Source organism: Argiope bruennichi, chromosome 7, assembly GCF_947563725.1.
Source record: "Argiope bruennichi chromosome 7, qqArgBrue1.1, whole genome shotgun sequence".
NCBI lineage: Eukaryota > Metazoa > Arthropoda > Arachnida > Araneae > Araneidae > Argiope > Argiope bruennichi.
This window is the reverse complement of record NC_079157.1, coordinates 89,613,364-89,637,303: the sequence shown is the minus strand read 5'-3', so window position 1 is coordinate 89,637,303 and position 23,940 is coordinate 89,613,364. Positions and strand designations below refer to the sequence as shown.

At 29.5% G+C, this 23,940-nt stretch overlaps 1 protein-coding gene across 2 annotated transcripts in view; it reads left to right on the top strand.

Annotated features, from left to right (window-relative positions):
- The window catches only part of LOC129974954 (uncharacterized), a 215,544-nt gene that overhangs the window by 189,502 nt on the left and 2,102 nt on the right, over positions 1-23,940 (top strand). For both annotated transcript variants that reach the window (XM_056087772.1, XM_056087773.1), the window contains 8 exons: positions 3,289-9,738; positions 14,456-14,595; positions 16,393-16,509; positions 17,913-18,094; positions 18,726-18,828; positions 21,168-21,329; positions 22,139-22,335; positions 23,243-23,451. In XM_056087772.1, coding sequence (XP_055943747.1) covers positions 3,289-9,738; positions 14,456-14,595; positions 16,393-16,509; positions 17,913-18,094; positions 18,726-18,828; positions 21,168-21,329; positions 22,139-22,335; positions 23,243-23,451 — 7,560 coding nt within the window. The remainder of the gene's footprint in view (positions 1-3,288; positions 9,739-14,455; positions 14,596-16,392; positions 16,510-17,912; positions 18,095-18,725; positions 18,829-21,167; positions 21,330-22,138; positions 22,336-23,242; positions 23,452-23,940) is intronic.

Genomic DNA, 23,940 nt, shown 5'->3' with positions numbered 1-23,940 from the left:
GATTGTCTTAATTTCTCAATTTGCATGTCATGAAAATGTATCTGTGATCCATCTGAATATATTTCACAGTGGAATGTAGCTGTGTTTTTAATTGTTAATGAGATGCTCTAATAACCGAAATCTAAATACAGTACGAACAACTCGGAAAAGGAAATCCTTTTTACTGTTTTTCCAGTTACAGTTACGCAGGTGCAATGAAAGACACGATGATTCTGCGTAAGTGAATGCAAGTATTTCACCTCCTAACAGACAATAGAATACGTCCGTTTCAAATCAGTAAAACTGACATTAGAGACGAACAATATCCTTTTTATTCATTCCATAAAATCAATCGACAAAAGTTTCTTCAAATATTTTTCTAAAATGGCCGGTCAAACATTCGATAATTTATTATCTAAGGATAATAGAATTCATCGGTTGTGTAGCAGAACCGTAATCTCACCTTGTTGGTTGTAGATAAAGGAAGAATAGGTTATGATAAAATCATAAATCAGTTATTCGATTTTATTATTTTTGGCGAATCAAAAAGAATGATTACAAAAATTGTTCGTTTCTGTTATCATTGCGCCGTTTCTTCCTTTGTTCCTAGCATTATATCTTGATAAAAACTGTTTGGTACTGTTTTTAATAACTTTCTGATCAAGACAAAGTTGATCACTATAATTATTTTTTTATTGAATATCATGTGTTTTTGCGACAACCGATTTATTCATTTTAGAGGTTGAAAATACAAACATAGTTTTTTTAAAAAGGATTATTATTCTAAACAGTTATCAAGGGAAAAAAAAAGAAAAAATTAAGATTTATATAATTCAAAACTATTTTTTAATATTTTTTTCAAAGAAATATCCAATTATGATATTGTTAAAATGACACTTGCTTCCATTTCCTGTTTTCTTATTCTATAGATATATTCTCCATCATATTGTTAGTTTTAGTATTCTGAGAAGACCACTTTCCGACGGTTCTATCTCACTAAGGGGTGACACACGAAAGGATGTGCGCCATTACCGGAATTTACTTAATTGTTAAATGTAAACATTTTCCTATCACCCCTATTTTGCCGAATTAAACCCATCCTAACGCATGCGCAAAAGCGCGGAGGATTTTAGAATCCGTCACCAAACAATACTTATTCTTATAAACTTAGATTCTTTTTAATTTGAGGTTTCTAAATACAGTTCCCAGATTTAATAACTGAGTTTTTTTAAAATAATAACATAATATTAGCGGGAAAAAATAATTTTCAGGATTTGTGGGATTTTAAATGTATGTATGGTCATTACATATTCTAAAAAAGATAATTAGATTTCAGGTCCCCCCCCTTCGCCTTCCTTTTCAACCAACACGCTACACTTTCCACTTTTTTTAAGTATGTACCTACTCCACCTGCATTTTAGATCACATCAAATAAATTTCGAAACAAAAATGCAATTTTAGTATTTTTATTCAGATATTATCAAGTATTTTTATTTACAATATCAAAAAAATATTGTTTAAATTATGTATTCTATACATTATGCACAATATTAAACGTACGTAAATGCTTTAAATCAGGTGTTCCCAAATCTTTTTTCCGGGAATAAACAGCACACTTTTATTCAAAAAACCAAGAGTTTTTTCTTTTTCTTTTTTTATATTAAAAAGGAATTTTTGTGAAGAAAAAAAAAAACATTTGTTATTTAATATAATTTTACAAAAAAAAAAAAAATTCTAATATATGGTTAATGAAAATTTTAAATTTATATAACATTTTTTGCATACAGCAGAAAAATACGTATACATTCTTCTTAATGCGATCAAAAATTGATTTGAAGCCCACTGTTTGGAAAACCTTGTTTTGTTGTTTCTTATGGCACTTGCCACGGACAAGACCGCTGTTCAAAGACAGCTGATATAAGCCTAAGGGGGAGCGCCTCTTGTTTTTATCGTAGAGCCAACTTGGGCTAAGGGTACGCCTTGCCTACTCAGGCATCATTCATTCGCTTGCACAACCCTTTTTTACAGGAGGATACATTCACACATCTCACAGATAGAATAGGAAGAACAACCATGCCCAAGCCAGAGCTCGAACCTGGGGCGCCCGGATCACGGGGTAGATGCGTTACCCCTATGCCAGGATGCCGCAAACCTTTAGATTTTATGATTGAGTAACTGAAAATTTCCAATTTTTTTTACTTTTGGAATTATGTTAAAAAAAGTTATAATACAAATAAAAGTCATTATGACTATTTTCGCATATACGTAAATATGATCCACATATTTTTTTTAATTAACTGACACGAATTCCTCAAATTTTGCACACTTATTAGTTTAGACAAGAAGAAAACATTGCTTGCTTTTCGAAGTTTAAAATTATATTAAACTTTCAATTGATAAAAAAAATTAAAATTTTGCCATTTTTCCACAGTAATTCAAAGTGGAAATATTCCAAAAGGAATATTTTTTAACCATTTTAAAATTCAAAATTTTATCATTTCAATGATATCAATTTCTTTTCGTCACAATATTTCTTTCCATTTTTTATAATTACTTTTTAATAAAATTTTAACGCTTTAAAATTAACATCAGTTTTGAAATATCCTAACACTACTTTTTAAATTTCTTTTTTTATTTAAAAGCGTGTGTTTTCCTCGTGTGTGTCATTTGTTTTTAAGGAGAAATTTAGCAGTGCCTGAAAGCAAAATCAGTCACTCAAATGCAGGCAAGAAAAGTAAAGCTTGTACTAACTTATCAAGTAGATATTTCTTGCTAGCTAATCAAATAGATTTCGGTTTCAGACTATGAAAAAATTAACTAATAATATACTTTTTTTCATGCGAACTTCGGAAAAAATTATTCCGAAAAAAATTGCACCATCTTAAAATTGAAAAATTTTTCTTTCCAATGATACTAATTTCATTTTTGTGTAATTTTTCCTTCAATTGTTACTAGTTTTATAGAAAATTTAACGCAGATGGTTTTGAAATAAAGAAATTTATATGTACTCTTTTGCTGGGCAACGATATGACTTTGAACTGGTCCGTCACAATTTTGTATTTCTTTCTTATTTCGATACATATTTCTTGAAAATGGAATACAGTGTTAAGATTTTAAACTGTTCTACCATTATTTTTTTTAAGTCTTCTCTTTTATTTTAACACATACATCTTAAAAATTTGTATTGCAGATAATATTTTGTACAAAATAGTTTTTATTCTAAAAGTATTATATATGAAAAGATTTTGATACTGATCAGTACCCGAGAAATCATCTTCTATTTGTTGATATATTTTCCCTCTTTTACAGCTTCCCACGGTATCTTGGATGTTCCTACAAACGATACCCTTGGTAGGAGGATTCACTCTTTTTGTCAAGGAGCTACAAGCATCACTTTTCGTGAGGGCGCTGTCCCTAACTGGAGGATATTCAAATCTAGATCTGAAATTTATCCTATATCATCCGTTCAAGATTTGAGAAAAAAATTAAAAACCGACAAAGATTTCGAACAAAAATGGAAGCTTCTGTTTTCGAACGACGAGAAAAATGAACGACAGAACAATCTGAAGTACACCAGTACCACTTTGAAGCAGCGAAGAAGAGAGACTCGCGAACTGACGCGAATGCCTCAGACACACGAATTCGTCAGGCAACAAGAAACCAGAAGGAGTCGAAGACAAAGGATTCCTTCTTTCAAAACATCAGGCAATTCTAAAAAGCACCAATCTTCACTCAAACGGACAGAAACACATGCGAGGCAATTGGATCCAGACAAAACCGAATCCTCACCGAAAACAAAGGAAGAAGACAATGGCACGTGGCGACGGAAGGAACAGAAAATTAGAAAACATGATTATTATAATTTTCTACCCGAAGCGGCTTTTCTCAACCGAAATGATTACCACACGCGATTGTCGGTAAGGGGAACCAGAGTTTTTGGGAGACGGAAAAGTTCTAGGGCATTCCCTAGCTTTGAGGGTCACATTCGTGAGACGTTGAAATACAAAAGCATTTCTCTGCCTTGCGATCTGCAACAACCAGAAAACCATGATTATGAGTTTTGGAGTGCAGGATTTGTGCAAAGTAGAGTTCGAAGGCTTGAGGAAGATCTTGCTTCGAAATGGGAAATACCTTACAACCCATGGAATTGTGACTTTGAAGTCCAAAGTCTATGCAGTCTGGACTTTGGCAGGATAATGCCAGATGGGGACGATTATCGAATTGCATATCTAAGTAGTATGGGTACATCTCTGGAATCCAGTTTAGATTATATGGAAGACAGCATAAGTGCGTTCGGAACTGGAACCTTGGATTACAAATTGGACACCAAGTTCGACAAAGATGATACTCAAGACAAGTATGGAAAGGGTATGGGGACACTAGATGTCAAATTAACCAAGAAAAGACCAATATCAAAAAGTGAAGACTGGGATTTGTCGTTTAGTTCTATGGAAAACAAAGGATTGTCATCTGAAGAGGATGATGAATTCGAATTTGTTCGAATGAGTGATATTAATGATAATAATTGTTCTCTAGCATACTTAATCCAACACTACAATAATGACACACCTGCAAATGAAATGGAAAATTGCACTGAAGAAAATCGGAAATATGTTTACAGCTCTGATGATTATAATTCGAATCTAGTTGAATCCGAAAAACAAATTGAGGAAAATAATAATCAGATTCTCAAAGACGAACCATCCATATCTAAAGTTGAAACTCAAAGTTTGTCGTCGTGCATGGTGAAACAAGAATTCGGAGATGAAACAACATTTGCATGTAATGAAGAATCAGATAATCTGAGATGCTCATCTAACGACATTAAAACTACTGTTCCTCCTAAAGTGTGGTACGAAATTAGAGATTCAATAGATTCGAAAAAATTATATAGAACACAATCACATGATTCGAATAAAAAATACTTCAAAAGCAGTACATGGAATAAAAGACCATCAAAACCCCTGACAAAAAGCAATTCTTTTTGTTTTGAAAGAAACATTTCATATGATGAACTTTTCTTATTAGCGGATAGTACAAGGTCGAAAGTCAACGAACTATTTAATTATGAACCCCTCAGTACCCCTTTTGCTGAAATTTATGCAATAGAATGTGGCAAATATACGTCATGCAAGTCAACAGATGCAGAAAGCATTCAATCAGTTGATGGTTGTTCTTCAGCTCTCGTTAATCAAATGAAGCATGAAAGTGACTTTGATAAAACTCTGAATAGCTATGCATACACCACTGACCCTGAATATTCTTTTTCACATTCTCTTTATGAAATAAATTTTTACAAATCCGATTCGATCGCCCTGGATGAAGAAAATGTAGCAAATAAAGAAAATGAAAAATGTGATTCTCCTAAATTAGATTTATCATCCGACATAGAACAAGATCACAGATGCTCTGATTCTAGCCTTCTTGAAACAAACAATACTTATTATGAACCTATACTGAGAAGTGAAATTAATTGCTTTCCTTTGAGAAAATCTTCGCTCAGTTATCAAAACCTTACATTTGGAATGAATAATAAAAATAGCGATGATATCCATAATTTACTCCGCGAGAATTTACAAAATATAAAAATGAACTATCCACCATATCAAATTCAAATATTTCAGTTGATTGACAAACAAAATAATTCTCCTACCATCCGATCTTATTTCGAAAAATCGCCTTTGAATTATATCTTCCCAAATCAGGATACATTGAAATGGGCAATAACTACATTTGTGAATGATATCAGACATTCCAGGGAGATGAAAAATTTAATTAAGGCATTTGTGAATCAGCTTCGACGTTTGTCAGACAACAAAAGGTCAATTAAACAGATGGAGCGCCAAAACCAAAACTACTCGGCTGCGCAATCTGAACTTCATAATATCGAAACCGAAGTTGAGAGCGTAGGGGAAATCACTGAAAGTGGATTTACGGGCTGCATTACGTCACAAACTGGTCGCACAGCATTCGTGGAATATCCCTTCCCCCACCATTCGCGGTGCGCACGAGTTAGCGAGTGCAACCTACCGTGTGGAGGCTCCGTAGTTCGCCTAACTGTGCCAGCTGTTCAACGGCTGGCGAAGCGCGAAAGTTGTACGCCTAACCAATGGGCTGCAGTCGTAGCGCTGTGCTCTGCAACGACAGATGGTGCGGACGAGTGTGACCGAAATTCTACTTGTGCGATACGGATCCGAAACGCTAACTGTACTGGCCACTCCATAATCTTGGATTACGCGATCGATATAACAACTTTGCGACTGGATTACAGCTATGGGGATTACGTCCGCTTTGGGTGTCTGCCCGAAAACCTTGCGCTGTTGATACTGGGTGACAGCACCACCACTGGATTTCGACGGATCATGGCTACTTGTAATGATGATCCGCGGACTCTTGGAAGAGTTGTTCGGACTCAAGGTAAAAACATATCCAAATTAATGCGATTATTCGACTCGAACGAAAAAGGTATTGTTTATACCAGTGAAAGCGTTAATCATTCGACGAAAAGCGTGGATAATCGGACGAAATCTGAATCCGTTGCTTCTCAAAGTGTAACGGAGCACCAATCCGTAAACAATGTGAAATCTACTTCAGAAATATGTGCTCAGAACGGTGTAGATATGAACGGATCTGGCATTAACGATTCAGAATCGTCATCTTCCTTTTCCATGAAAACAAACGAAGGCAGTGAAAATGGTATGAATTCTGTTTCTTTGAACAGTAGTGACAATTCAACTTCTGAAATCCCATATTGCCGGAAAGTTTCGAAGAACGGTTTATGGGAAAATGCTAACATAAATACAAAAAGTGACAGTAATGGATTGTGGAATAGTGCACAAAATCATAATCAATCTAATGATCTGGAACATGTCTCGGGTAGCATGATTGTTGCATCTACAGCTGAACTAAATAATCTCATTGCATCTTCCAGAGCAGAACTTTCCAAAAAGAAAGAACCGTCCATTTCTGATAGATCTAATCTTGAAAATTATTTTACATCCTTTGAAAATTCCAGGTCTGAAAAAGTCAGGCAATCCAAACAGATGGAAAATTCCATGGATTCTCATGTATACAATAACAATGAAATCTTCCATCCATATTTATCTTCCCATTACAACTGTGATATAAATGAAATGAACTTTGAAGATGAAGAAGCTATGTTAAGTGACACTTCATCTGAAGAAGACATGAAATGCCATCCTTCAATGACAAATACAAATTATCTTCCTGCTTATGCCTTACATACAATAATTGAAGAAAGTTGCGAGGAAAGTGAAAGAGACTCGCGGACAACTACACCAACCAATGATGTTGCTACTTCTAAACTAGAGCGTTATTTTAGTTGGGACATAATAAATGATACTGATAGAGATCTTCGGAAAAAGAATGATGATGAAAGTACCATATACAGTGATTCTTTATCAGAAAGTTCGAACTCCCTTGCTGGTGATGATCCAAAAGATATTGATCCTACTCAGTTAGCATCTTCTAGGCTTGAAAAATACTTCACTTCTGGTCTAGTTGATGATCAAAATTGTTATTATCCTGAAGATGCTGAATTTTTAGATGATGCACCTGTCAGTGATTTTGAAGAAGATAGTGTACATCAGAAAATTAGTCGTTCTGCGTTGCTCAGTTCCCTTGAAAGTAAGAAAATTTTTAGTCATCCAATTAATTCGTATTCAAAGAATCAAGAAATATCCAATACTGAACCCACAAATGAATTGAATAGTGTACAAAATTATATTGAATCTCCTGTTGTGGATAACCAGAATAATGTAAGTAGTAATGCCAAATCTGATATTGACTGTGATAAAGCTGATAAAATTACTATTCCTGTTATTCCCACACCTGATAATACTCATATTTTAGAAGATTCTGGTATTGTCTCTGAAAAGATGACTGAAGTCAATGAGCTGTCTTGTTCATTTGTTGAAACTGAATTAAAATCTCAAAACACTTCTGAAGTAATTGTAACATCTGATAATTCAGATTCGGCTTCTGTTGCCGTGATAAATGGAAAACCTAAAGAAGATTCTGAAGACTGTCTTGAAAATCTAGTAGATAAAGAAAATGTGTCATGTGGCCCAAAACCTCTTATTAGTAAAGATCAATTAACTGCAGATATTCAGTCTATAATAAAGAAACTTGTATCTTATTTTACAAATGAAACAGATTCTGAATCATTCAAAAAAAATGTTGAAACTAATTACGTTTCTGCATGGCATATCCTTGAAACAGAAATTGAGCGTTTATTGCAGTCCATGTCACCTCATGCTTTGGAAAATAATAGCTGTAACAGCAGTACTATCGATAGCAACAACAGTGACTATGGCAGTGATACCATTGAATCCATGGACTGCATAACAGATGATGATGATATTGATGCTAAAAATCGGGTTGCTGATATTTTAAGCTCTGCATACAAGTTTCAATCTTTGAATTCAGATTTAAGCTCTTTTAATATTTCCGAGGAAACCTTAAGCATATGGAAACGACTTATCCAATCATTACAGAAAGATAATTCTGTCCTTTCTGAAAATAAATTATGTGATCCCAATGCAGAAGCACGCTTGTATATAAGAGACCAGATAGTGACCTTGATGCACACAGTCACTGTAAATGAAAACCTGCAGGAAATTAATAAATTACCACCTGTGTATCAAACTCAAAACAAGGAAATATCAGAATCGTTGACTGAGGAAAATAATTATCATCCTAATGAAATAAATGAGGCTTTCAATATAAATGTTGACAGTAAAACTATTCTATCTCATCTTGTGGAGAATAATGAATTTGATGAAATAACATCAGCTGCCAAAACTGAATCTTCAGATGAAGGTATTTCAGATATCAGTGTCGATAACATGAATGTCACAGTTGATATTCCTGTTATACAAAATGATTGTTTACAAAGTGATAATTCAAATCATATTCCAGTTTCTGAGCGAGTCATTCCTGATATTCAAAATGATTGTTTACAAAATAGTAATTTGAGCCAAAGTTCAGTTTTTGAACCAGTTATTACTGATGTCCCTGATGAGGCAGATAGAATCTCAAATGAGCCACCTAAAGATGATCTGGAAAAAGCATCAGATTCAAAATCTCAAAGTGATAAAGATGAAAGTAGCTATACTTTTAAAGATAAGATCACTTTTTCATCTAAAGAAATGTCGAAGAAGGATGCCGATCTGAAATTTTCTGTGATTGTTGATATTGAACTGGGTGAGGATTCGGAGCATAATCCATCAGAATTAGATGATAATATAACTTGTGAACCGCCAGAAAGTTTTCAAACCAAGGATACTGATGATGAATTAGATTCTAGTCCATTAAGTAAGCCCAAGAGTCAAAGTGATCCATCAGCATCTTCTCCTTTGAGTGCAAGAGTGAAAGATTCTCTCAGGTCTCATAAACGTCTGAATCCTGAAGGATCTAGGGATACAGGATATTATTCCTTTAAATCCTCTGATGACAGTTTAATAAATACATCAAGTAATTCTGCTGAATTTGTGGATGTGCCTAATTTTAAATCTCTCAAAAGAACAGTGAAAAAATTCCCTGTGTCTAATAATACCTTGTCTAAAAGTACAAATAATATTCTTCAATCATTTTCTACATCGCCTGATGCAAAATTTAGCACCCTGCAAACAAAATCCAAAAAGTCAAAAAATTCTTCAAATGCTACCAATTCTCCAAGACAGTTCACTTCTTTGTTTTCTCCATCTGCTGTTCTTAAAAGATTTACTGGTTCTAAACGTAAGTAAAATTTGTTGCTTTTTCAGCTTTTTGATACCTTATGAATTTCATTGAATTATTTATAATTTTATTTCTCTGCTTATAGTCTTGAAATTTTTATTATTCATCTAATGAAGCCTATTAATTCTTCTATATTCATGAACAAATCAAATAGACAATATTCTGAAAACTATGAGTTGCATCATCGTACTAAATAAATAGTTCTATATATCCTGATGCATTTATATTTGAAGAGTATTTTTAAATCTAACCTCCTGTGCAATGTTGCTCTATATTTAAAATGAAAATTCTAGCATTCAAGAACTTTCTATACCTCAGAGGAACACTAATTGTGACATCCAGCCTTTATTAAATTTAGGCCTGTTGTCAACTTGAGCTGTCACTAACTCTAATTTATCTAACTTAAATACAAATATGCTTTGTAGAGTAAAAAGTTATTTGTTTGGCATCATTATTATTAAGAATGATTCAATTCAATCTTCTGTATTTTTGAAAAATGACTACATAGTATCAAATTAGTTAGTTTAAAAGCACTTTTATTTAAAGTTTAAGAATAGAGTAAGATAGAAAAATTGTATTTGTCGAAGTTTTACAGCATTTCGATTTCTATGTGTATATTCCATTTCCTCTCCGTACATATTCATTTGATTAAATTTTCTTTTCATTATTTAATTATCATATTAAATTTTTCATGCCAATTTGTTTATTAAAAAATTTCATATAATAATTTCCTAATCAAATGAAATTTATAATATTTTTAAAGTATTATTTTTAATGTACATTCATAGAGAAAGTTTTTCCCAGCAGTAATTGAAATAGAAATAGCTGTCTTTATTGTGAAATAATGAAATTTGAATAATCTTCAATGGTACTTCTCTGTTTTGGGTGGCTATTGGCCACCATTAAATTAATCCCTAAACATGCAAAAATAGTTATAATTTGTCTTTCTGCTCATGCATCATAAGCAATGAAACTTGTGTGGAAGGTTTACCAAAATTAATAAATCATTACTAGCATTTGATGATTTTCCCCATTATTTTCACCCCCCCCTCCCCCCAAATGGAAAAGTACCTTTTCCAGTAATCTGATTTCAAGATTTATTTAATTCATCCCTTAGTATCTTAGCCTTATATATATATATATATATATATATATATATATATATATAATGATATTTTAATTTCAATTTAATTAATTTCCAAGATTTTATCTTAATTTATCCCATAGTAACTTCATTCTAAAATATTCTCTTATTTCGTGGACCAATTCCACTTTCGGTTTAATTAATCCCTTTGTAAAAATAATGGGCCATCAGTACTACGTATCAAATGAAAGTGATACTTTTGCCCTTGTCTAAGGTCACTCCAGCGGCGTGTGGCCGGAAATCCTATGTCATATAAGGCAAGTCATCAATGGTTCGTCCTTTTTTTTCCCTTTTCTTACTTCTGTGTGTGCCGCGCTGCGTTTTCTTGTATATAATCATACCTGCCACTCGGAATAGAATAAAACGTAATTAAAAATAACAAGTCTCTTCACTGCTTCGAACCTGCACTCTACTTAAACCAAAAATAATATTACATATTATTAGCCGACAGGATTCGATTTCATTACACACACACACACACACATATATATATATATATATATATATATATATATAATATAAAGTCTCTTGTGGTCAGATATGTGATTTTGCAAAAATCCAAAAATGAATCGTTTTGCAATGATTTCATACTTTTAACTAGAATGCAAATAAATAGATAAATGATCCTGTTTTAAATTTTCATGTTCGCAATTGGTAATGTATTATTTTTGTAGTATTTTAAGTCAGTTCTTTTGTAGATTAAATTATGCTTATATTAAATGCATCTTTCCTTTCTTTCTTTTTTTTTCACTCCTATATTATTTCTTTCTGTTAAAGCATGCATAAAAAAAATGCTAATTTTCTCAACTTTCTGAAGAAGAGAAAATATGGACATGTCCATATTTTAACAGATATGTATATCTGTTACCAAAGATATGTCCAAAATTCTCTTAATCAAAACAATTCTAAGGAGAATGTGATATAATTAATTAATCATGACTGTGATTTCAGTTATAATGTTTGTAACAAGATTAAACTTGAAAAACTAGTAGGCAATCAACAATTAATTTTTTATCCATCTATTACTTTTATTCTCACTTTAAAATAAAAACAAGTAAAGTAATATGAATTATGAACATGCATTAAATGCATCACATGTTACAAGAATGCAAACAGACGTAAAAATTCAGGAAGAACATATAAAGTTATTGTTAAATCACTTGTAACGTTACATACTTTTTTTGTACAGTAAAATGTAAAAAATATAGAAATGTGCAAAATAGTGAAATTAAATTTTGGTTCTTTATATCCTCCCATCTTTTGATTAAAAATGATAATCAAAATTTGAAAATCTTGTAAATTTATTAAAGCTTTAAAATTAAGTAGAAGTTATCTAATTTATAAATTTATAATCAAATATAGAAATAATTAAATATTGAGAAAGATTTCAACTAAAACAATTTTGGTATTTCAATCCTTCCAGCTCTGCTTTTTGCCCTAAGTTTTGTCATTATTTTTTGCAGAATGATCAGTATTCTTATTTAATTATCTTTCTTCTTAGGTTTCTTATTTCTTAGGTTTAGAACATTTCATAGATATTTTTAAAGATTATGTCTTTTAAAGATGTTATTTGTGCCAGATTTTTGCCTTTACTAGGAGTACACAACTGTCTTTATCTGGAATCACTTCAAAGATGCAAGCTAAAGGCTGTTTGCGTCTTTTACTGTTATCTACTGCTATAAAATAATATCCCTATCAACAACAGTATGGTTTCTTTTCTATCTATTCTTTCCTTAGATGAGAGCATCTGGATACTCTATTTTAAAGCATTCCATAAAAATTTTTGTAAAGCTTTTCTATTCTTGAGTTTTTATTAACAGATATTTGTCTAATTTTATCAGTATATTGAACACTGCATTCGTGAACCTTTTGAAATGACATTCATGGCAAAATTAATTTCATAGCCTCATTTTCCCAGATGTATTTTTGTAATATTGTGTTTATTACACTCTCAAATTCTGCCATATCAGTAGTCATTTCTTCATTATTTGAAATGAAGTTTGTTTTATTACACTTTTTTAGGATGCTAGAACAGTTATGGTAATTATTAGGTATCTTCAAAATTATGATGTCTCTCTTCCTTAATGGGCAGTAAGATAGAAGGTTGAATTTCATTTTTATGACAATATGAACTATGTTTTTGTATGCTGTTCGAATGAAATTTGTACTATTCTTACAGTATTTAATTATACATCTTCCCTTGTAAGTTATAAGTTTTCTAAATATCTTTGGAAAAAAAATGATTCTATCAAGGTACTAATTTTAAGATCAGAATAAACATCTCTGTAAACTTTGTAAGCTAAAATTAGCATTTGCATTTTCTTGCTTTCTTTGAGAAATAACAATGCAGGAATATCAGTGCTTGTTATTTGAAATAGTAGTAGTTCACTCTTTTTTTTTTTTTTTTAAGTGTCAGTCTATGAAGAATGAACAGTAGGTTTCAAATGAATAGTATCTTAATCGTCTTTTTAGGTTTATAAAGTTTTAATTCCTCCATCACTTTTGAATGTGACATTCTTTCAGAAGCTTATTCGAATTGTTCATTTCTGCTTCATAAAATTCTGTCATTATTAGTTCTCCTTGCTTTCCATTAATTGAACTTTGACAATTATGTTCAAAGTAAAAGATTTATGCAACAAGGAAAATGATTCCTTATAGTTACAAATTGGTGCTATAGATGTTTTTCTGTTTCTAATGGCTTCAAGAGAGTGGCTGTTAGAGTAACAATTATCTTTAATTTTTTCCTTGTTTCTATTCCACTGGAAATAGCATTTGGTGCTTATTAATGGTGAAACATTGGGATTTGTTGGCAATAATTTTGCCATATTTATTAAATTTTTATCTTTAATATTAATAATTTTAACATCTTTTAATATAAATAAATACTTGTTTTCTTCTTGTAAGTTAGAAGCTCTTCCATAGGGTTGCAATGCCAATTTGGTTTTGGTACTACATTTGGCGATTTTGGCTATTTCACTGTTAATTAATAAGTACCCATAAGGTAATTGGAAGTGACTAGAGATCTTATATTCCATAACTAATTTTCTTATATCTTCAATTGAAACTATTTGTGTTTGAATACTGTTTCCCTATTAAATACTGATACACATAAAAATAATTCAATTTATATCCAAAATCGTATTAGTTTAACTGTTGAGTATAAAGTACTTAAATTTCATTCTTTTTATATTAGAAATACTTGCAGTGAATTTAGTGGGCTTGATACTTTAGTGAATTTAGTGACATTGATATGTGAATAAGTAATCTGTGTAAAATACTTTTTATGCATGACTGTACTTTATTAATTCTTTTGAAGTAATGAATTAATTTTATTTAAAGATTGTTGATTTAATTCAATATAATTATCAGAATCAGAGAATCAAATGTTCTATTAAATAGTAAGTTATGATTGATAAATTTGTTTGACTATTTTTTCTTTTAATGCAATTCTTTTTACTTTTTATTAGTTTATATAAATATATTTGGCTTTTATGGATTTTGAACTATCTGTAATTTTTCAATTCTTTTTTGCATAATTTGTTTTCTTCTAAGTTATTTATTTTACTTTTTCAGATAATGAAGCTTCCAATGCAGAGTCATCCATTCCTCCAAAATATCTAAAAAAATATGCAAGGTCCATTTCAGTAGAAAGTGAAAGTCTGTTTGGTGCTGTGTCTATGCCACAACTGAATTCTCCCCGAGGACAAGGAGATGTAAGTAATATTTCAAACTCTTTTCCTTTTAAGTTGATATTGAATTTTATATTATTCTCTCTATATGTTTTTGCTATTTGCATCAATTTTTAATTAAATGTTCTGGGATTTTTTTAATTGAAATTTAAGTGTACTTTGTATGGAAGTAAAATTTTGTTATTTTATACATTTTCATGATCTTGACAACAGATAAATTTCAGTCATGAAGTGTAGTGCATAATATCATTTTCCGGTTTTCATCGGTGTCACTGAAATATTATGTACAGTAATCTTATGCTGTTTGATGAGATAAAGTTTTTTATTTTCAACCTTAGCTTATTATATTTGTTAATTTGGTACATGTTTGTCTGCTATCAAACTAATGAAATGTGTCCTTTTGTTTTAAAAAATACATTAACAATGTTGAAGAAATATTTGTGTATACTTTTTTTTTATATCAATATAAAATTAGGATCTTATATGTGTGTTAAATGTAGTAATGGAATTAAGTATTGTAATAGTCACAAATTGACATATAGAGAGAGCATTGTTGTACTTTTATGTCTACAGTTTTATGCAGAAACCTCCTTGAACTAATAATTGCACATTTTAAATGAAATTGACAATTTTTTAAAATAGTTATTCATATTATAAATGTTACAGAAGCTGCTGCTTAATGTCATTGCTTCAGGACTTTAAAATTTTAATAACATTAGCCATATTGGATAAAAATCACCTATATTTTTTATCATACCTGTAGGGAAAAAATATGCGCTTCAGGTCCTATTATTCATTTTAAAAATAACAAGTAAACACTTATTAATTATTGCTTATTGACAATTATTCTGTAATGATTCACTTATAAATTTCCTTACTTTTATTTACCAGACTTAAAATTTGTTGGACAGTAATTCCAGATTTCAAAATATACTTATTTTGGTGTTTGTTAGAGGGTTTCTTCAGTTTATTCATCCTTTTTGGCACCATCAACTGTATTGCTTAGTCTTATTCAGAAAATATAACTAAGAGGCTGTAAAATTTTGAGTTACATTGCAACAACTATTTTAGGTAAATTTTCATATTGGTGGAGAATTACAGTTTTGTATTAACCCTCAAATCAGCTCTTTTTATCCATTTTGCTTCCATAATTCAGTCGCAGGTTGCAAGCAGATGGCTCTTTAATAGCTTTCAAACCAGATCCAGCAATGTAGCTGTTGTTATAAATCAATCAAATCACTCTAGTAAAATAAAATAAAAAATAAAAAAAATTCCATCTCATAGAAAAAAAAAATTGACTTCTAAATGTTTCCTTACAAGTGGCTTAAACAATTCTACAAATGTCAATCTTTAATGCATGTTGACAAATGAAGGATCAGTCAAATATCAACTTCAAAATTGATAACATTAAACGATGTAATGAACATAAGTTGGTGAATATTTTTATTCAGATTTGAATACATCGATTATAGGCCAGAGGTATTTGATAGTTTAGGATGAATTATTACATTAACCATAATCGTATTCAGTGGCATCCACTGTGCATTCAAACTATCTTAAAGGTGAAAGATTCATAAACATTTTTTTAACTTGCAGCTCGCGTATTCAAGAAGAGAGACAAACTTCAAATTAGGAAATCCATTTATACTTTTTTTCTACTTCCAATGTTTATCTGAAATATATATATATATAAATATAAAGGCAACATTCTTTTTATATGTGGCTTGTTCTAATATCATTTACAGTTCTCTAAAATCATTTATTTTGAGATCTATGCATATTAGAAAAGAAAATAATATCCTCCATTTTTATATCTTACAGTCATATTCAGCTTTGGGACTATATACAGAAAATGACAGAGATAGTTCCCTCATTCTTGATGATGAAACTGATGTGAAACATTATTTTTCTGGAAGCCAAAGTGCTCTGTCCCTGGGTGTAAGTAAATTTTTTTTTTTTTTTTTCCATAATGGCATTGTATGATTTTCAATTTAATTTGAAACAAGTTCATTTTCTTGAAATTAAGGTTATTAGATCACTATGCTTTGGCTGCTTTGTGAATGAAATTTTACGATTAATATAAATTAATTTTTCAAAAATTACAGAATTATGTAATCATATTCGTGTTAAAATGCAAAATAATGATAAGATAATAAATTCTTAAAAAATTATGCTCACTTTTTCTTGGGGGGGGGTATGGTCTGAACATTAGGGAATTATTACATTTTGGCACATTAATTAATGTGTATTTATATCATGAATATTTTATATAATGTTAATTACAAGGGAACATTTGTTTTTATGATCACCATATATCTCTTACTATATCATTTTATTTGAAATCCTTTTCTTGCTGCCCTTTCTTTACTTTATTAGTTAAATTAATTCCTTTATACATTCATTTTTTAAAAAAATTAATGGATTTTATTCTTTTTCTCATTTTTTTCAACCCTTTATACTTTACAGCCTGATTTTACAGTTACAAGCCTCATAAACACTTGTTGCTCTATCATTTTTGCAAACATTTTAAGTAATTTTCTGGGGGTTTTTTTTGGTTTTTTTTTTCATGAAGATTTATTTAATATTAGATAAGCATTAACTTAGCCCTGAGTTTGACGCATCATGACCGGAAGCATTAATAAACTGCTATTCAAAGAAGTAATCATTATGCTTCTAAAAGAGGGAAAAAAACACAGATTATTATTTTATTCTGATCTGATATTCTTAATTCCAATTCGAAGTTAAAATTTAGAATCTTCTATGAAAATATCACAACCATATCTTTTTGTTACCATTTCATTAAATTTAAATTTCAACAATATAATTTTATTACTTAGTACTGAAAATATGATTAAAACACATGGAATAAAATTTGCTCAGAAATATTCACTTTCTGATACTTCAAGCATTGATTTAAGGTTTAAGAAACTTTGGAGGAAAAAATTTTTCTTCTTGAGTACTTATTATTGCAAACTAATTGATAACTTCATAAAGAAAGAAAACAAAACAGCAACAAAAAATCATTGTTTGTTTATCAATTGTTGTAAAAAAAAAATGTTATCATTATTTTTTGCTTTAATTGCATTTTGTGTATTAAAAGTGTAATCATAAGAAGAAAAAAAAAAAATTCTGAGCAACTAAATAATTTAAAAAAATTCTTGGGAGTCTGTAAATTAAAAAATAGAAATAATGCAAATTATTATATTAGAATCAGATATCTGTACCATAGAGTGTTAATAAGTACTATTATACCAATGCCGTCGTTTATTGATTCCAAAGTGGTTAATTAATTATTTTTTTTATTTATTAGAATATTCAAACAACATTAAATTATTTTACAGGCCCACAGTGCCAGCATGAACAGTGTATATAGTGCTGCTGGTTGCCACTATGGGAGTGTAACTGTCAGTGGAGATGTTCTTTTTGGCTTAAACTACAACCAGAAGTCCCAGATGATGGAAGTATTTATCAAGGAATGCCGAAATCTGGCTGCCATTGATATACGACACAATAAGTCCAACCCGTAAGTAAAAGAGTATAGGATTAAGATGATAAAACAAACAATATTTAAATGTTTTATGGATTATTTTTGTGTAAGCAATCTTTAAGCATGTTTTTGGCTGGAAAAATCTTTTGCTGCCTCTAAAATTGAAAAATAAATGATACATTAGTTTATTGCAGATAAAAGAAATTTGAATGCTTTCTAGCAAAGTTTAATGAAATGCTTTAGGTTAAAATAACTTGTTATTTTTGTTTTCTTATATTGAAGATTTAAAAAAATTTTCAATGGAAATTTTTGCATCCACAAAAGATTTTATGAGATTTTATGTTGTGTCAAGAAGTAGTGATGTAACCTATTCACGTAGTAAAATAAACAAAAAAAGTCTTTTAATTATTGTTTTGTGATATTTAGAATGTTATCTTAGTTTATTTTTTATAAAGAAATAAAGAAACACATTCAAGCAATTTTATTATTTATTAACAAGATTCATAAATTTTTAATTATTCTCATTACTTTTGATTTCTTATGGTGGGTTATTTATAGTAGCTAGTTTGTATCAAAATATGTCTGGATTTTTTTTTATGTAAAATAATGCGTTTTTATTCGAATGTGTATTGTGTTGTTAAAAATTAAAGTCATCTTTATTTTCCAGATATGTGAAAGTATATTTGTTGCCAGATAAAACAAGGAGTGGGAAGAGGAAAACCAAAACAAAAAAGAACACTGTCAATCCAGTTTTTAATGAGCTTCTCAGGGTAAGTCTAATGTTGCTTTCTATCTATCTATCTATTTTAAATTTATTATTTCCATTGTGCAATGCAATGGCTAAATTAAAATTTTTCTCAGTCTTTATAAATATTATATTGTAGTTTATACAAATTGTAAGATGTACTTTATTCATCAAAAAGAAAAAAAATTAAATAAAAACTGTTTTCAGAAATTAAATATTTATTTAAAAATGCAACAGGATTGCTTAAATTAATTGGTGCTCACATTTCTTTATTTCTTCATTTTTTACATTTTTCTACTTTTGAATCATAAGATTTCAGGTATTTTTAATGAAATTATGTAATTTTATTCTTAAAGATTTGCTTATTTTTATTTCCTTTTTCACTCCTTATAACATTATTTTTTTATTGTGTGTATGTTTTTTTTTTCTTTTTGTTTGTAGTTATCAGCATTGTATATTTATATTATTATGAAATAGGTTATTTGAATTTATTTATAACAGATTTTATTTTTAATATTGAAGTATTTTATGAAAAGAGCTTAGAATTACTTTGTAAATTTTATAATCCATACAGAGACATTAATATACTAACTTATTTATCTGTATTTTTTCAATTTTATTATTGTTGTTAAACTATGTATTGCATTGATGTAATTACATTAATTTGTATATGATTTAAATCATTAATAATTTGTTAACATTTTAATTATATTAGTGTATTTTAGGAATCTGAAATATATTCCTAATATAAACATATTTTAAAAATAAAGTATAAAGTTGTCAATAAGGATCCATACCTAGTTTTTATAATTTATTACAACAATAGTACACCAGCATTACAATTTTTAAAACCTGTAAGCTGTATCAACTATATCTTTTTTAAATGGATCGGACAGATGATAATCCAAGAGGAATGATATGCAGCATGTTCCAATACCTCCAAATGCAAATTCAGACAAGTTTAAATGATGTGAGATATAGCTGGATGTGCTGTTCATCCTTTATGCTTGTTAAACCGTTATTGAACTCTTCAACCCATTGATAAACTCTAGATAGTGTTGAAACATTGTCTCTGTATTGTGTTGAAAATCTTCTTTGGATTTCAGTTCTTGTTACATTTTCAAACCATTAAAAATGGATTATAAAATATGCTGTGTCCTTCTTTGATTCAAACAAAGAGAGCAGTAGCTGAGCCTTGTTTTACAAATGCTCAAAGGGAACTGAGATAACTCCAACATTTGTCATAAGAACCTAGTGCCATCTAGTGGCTGATAAATGCACTTAGCCATACATCCAACCTGTAAATGATTAGGAAAAGTGCATACACATGTTGATATCTCTTCATACATTAATCAAATTCTAATTAAAGATCCATCCATATATAGTGTTTGTTTCCTTCCTTTCAAAAATACATTCAGCTTGTAATTTGAAATAAAATAATCTGTTCTCATTTTGGGAAATCATAAATCTGTCTTTTTCCATGTTAATAAATATTCCCTTTAGCTATTTTTTCTTTTTGCATTTATAATACCGATATATTTGCCAACTCTGATTTTTTTAAAAACAAATTGAATAATAATGTCTACTGTGGAAATGGATAATTGTGAGATGCTGGAATAAAAAAATTTTTTTTAAGAAAATTAAGATTTAAATTGAGGATCTTTTGTTTAGTTTTATTTATATTTTTGCTGTTTTATTTTGCTTTTTTATTTATATACAAACTGCGATATATTATGATGTGAGCTTATACGCAAGATCTGCATTTGGTTATGAAAATTGATTTAATTAAGGGCATTATCTCTTATTTGTTATATTTGATGGTAAAATTAACATAAAAAAGAATTTGCTTTTGTTTTAAGACATATAAATAAATTAGCAATCAAAATCAGTAGTGAATTAAAGCATGTTAAAATTTTATTCAAATGTATCTTGCATAATTTTTTCCATTGAACAATATAAATTTTCATTTTATTAATAAAATATGATTTATGCAACAGTAGCATTTATTATATAAATGAGTTATAGCTTATAATTGTGAGTTTAAATGATATTTCAAATTAGTGCATATTTATTTATTTGTTTCAAGTTTAAATTTAAGAAATAAGTTCAAGCATGAGTTTATTTTGTTAAGTAAATCCAATATGATTTTTTTTATTATTCTTTAGGAATTAAAGTGTAAATTATTTCTCTTTTTATATTTGATAAAACTTAGTATTATTTTTCAGATAATTGAAAAAATTAATTGTTTGATTAATGTGGGGGTTTTTTTCCCTCCTAAAATTTTTCAGTCTTAGTTGTTTTTGTTTTTCATATGTGTCTTTATACCAGCATATATTTTATATTGTCTTAATATTTGTATTTCAGTTCCCTGTTCTAAAGAACGAGTTAGAATCGAGGACCCTGTGGTTGTCTGTGTGGAATAGCGATTTGTTTGGCCGGAATGATTTCCTGGGTGAAATCTCTCTGCCCCTTGGATATCGCCTTCTTGACTCGCCCACCCTCAGGTGGTATCCTCTTCAAGACAGGGTAAGTATTGATGATCTTATCTCTTCTGCTTTTATACTTACTTTGCTGAAACATATTCATGGTTTAGTAGAAATTTTTTGAAATACTTCCCTCCCAATAGTTTTAATTTACCATTTTTATCAAGAGAAAATTCTCTCCTTAATCTGTTCATGCATCTGGTGGATCTGTGTATTTTCCATACTATTTACTTTTCATTTATTCTATTTGATGTCAATTTATTTTTAATTGTTTTTTTATGAAAGATTAAAGTTTTTTTTTTTTTTTTTTTTTTTGAAGATTTTATTTAAAGCTGGTTAGGCATTCTAAGTCATGCCAATTCCTAGAAATGAAAACTTAATTATTCATTTAGGCTGCATTAGACATCATGGTCCAAATATTCTGTCTTAATTCACATAACAGTAACAGTGCATGTAATATATATAAAATGAAAATATACTTAAGGCTTTTTTATGTATTATAAAAATATTCTTGAGTTATGGAAGCATTCAAAACATGAATATTGCCTTCATTTATTTTTATTTACAAAAGAACTTCAAACTTTTTAAGTGAGATTTTTGTCTGCTTTTGATAAGCATAATAACATATTGTGTATTTCATTTTATTTTATCTGCAATTAATAAACATCTTCATCTTTTTGTGCAAGCTTAGCTGTTTTTTTAATGAAACATCATGAGTTATCATTTTCCCCCACTCTGGTTTTATAATGTTAATTAATTGAAATTTTAATTGCTAAGTATCAAAAACTTTGGAATTTCTCACTAAAATTAAATTATTGATATTAACTAACTGTTTTGTGTTAATTGTTCCAGGTGGAATCCCTGCAGAGTCCTTTACAAAGCAGGGGTGAACTATTCATCGCCCTCAAGTATGTGCCAAGAGATTTGAGTCTGGAGTCCCGGTTCCGGCCTGCTCCAGTCATCTCATTAAGAGGTGCTCTTCATGTTTTGGTGAAAGAGGCCAGAAATATTTCTGCACAGCGGGGATCCATGGATGCTTTCTGCAAGAGGTAATTTTTTGTCCCCTTAAGAATAAATGTTTAAAAATAATTGGATATTTTTATGCATTTGGGAACAAACCATTTTATTGATTTTTTGACATTTCTATTGCAAATTATTCTTCATATATTTGCTATACATGCTTTTAGCTAACTCTTGTGGCGTTCTAAACATCATGCTCATGGTATATTGTTTATGTATAGTTTACTTCTTTTCTCTGCAGTATAATGTAACATTATGTTTTGCAAAGATAGTTATAATTTAAATTCTGTACATTGGAATTGGTTCTTGATTGATCTCTGTTTAACTTTGTGACAAATTTATGAAAAAAAAAATTGTAAATTTGTTTTTGGAGATATTCTGCTGTAGTGTATTTTGCCTTTTTAAGCTTATATAATTTAAATAATAAAATTATATAAGCTTAGGTAACATTTTTTATATAGTTATATTAAAAATAGATATATAATTTAAATTTGTAATTATTTTGTCTATTACTAATGATATTTAACCTTTCATTTTTGCATATCTCCTAAATATATTTATTAAATTTAGCTTAAAAATGTGTAAAGGTCGTGTTTCATAATTATATTAATAAAAGTGCTTAAATTTACCTTGTTTCAAATATATTTATTTAATTATGTTATTTGATTACATTTATTCAATATCATAAAAATAATGTTAACTAGTAGTTACTGTTACTAGTAGCTTAGGAAAATAAAATATATTTTAATAAAAGATTCTTTGATTTATTAACTTTCTAAATTTCAAAAAAGGCATGTATATAAAAATTCCAAAATACAAGGAATATTGACACAAATTCTGTTTTTGGCAAAATCAGAAAGCATTGAATCTTTTTTTTTTTTTTTTTGAATAGTATATATGGTTTTGTTTTTTCAAAACTCATTTTTGCCATTACAGCTACTTGTTACCAGACAAGAGCAAAGCAGCCAAGCAAAAGACCCCTGTGGTAAAGAAAAGCAACCATCCCAAGTGGTACTACACAGTCATCTATGAGGACCTGAGTGTAGAAGAGCTCAGGGAGAGGAGCTTGGAGCTTACTGTCTGGGACCACGACAAAATTGCCAGAAATAACTTTGTGGGTGGAGTCAGGCTCAATGTGGGAACAGGTCAGTATTGAATCCAATTTTTTTAAAAAAAAAATTTGATATATGATGGCAACATTTAAGATATTAATGAGTGTATTTTTCCAACATGAAAAAAAAAAAAGTCTTGAGTTAGTATTTTAAACTATTAGTTATTTGAAAATTTTTAAAATTCTATCATAATAAATTTGAATGCTTAGTATATTTAAATCTTTTTTGTTAGATATGAACAGTTATATCAAGAATATAATTCAGTACTTGAATATTTTATGCCAATTTGCTTTATCAGATATGTATATTGGAAATATCTATAGAGCTGAAATTTTATATGTGGAGAGAAAGAAAGAGAGAATTTTTTTAAAGAAAATACAGCTTCAAGAACACAAAAGTAGTTGCAATTGTTTGTCAGATACTGAAAGTTAAGGAAGGGGACGGGAAACAATAATTTGCCCTTTAAATTATTGTGCTATATGAGATAAAATGCTATATATTTGGAGATTCGAAAGTCATTAA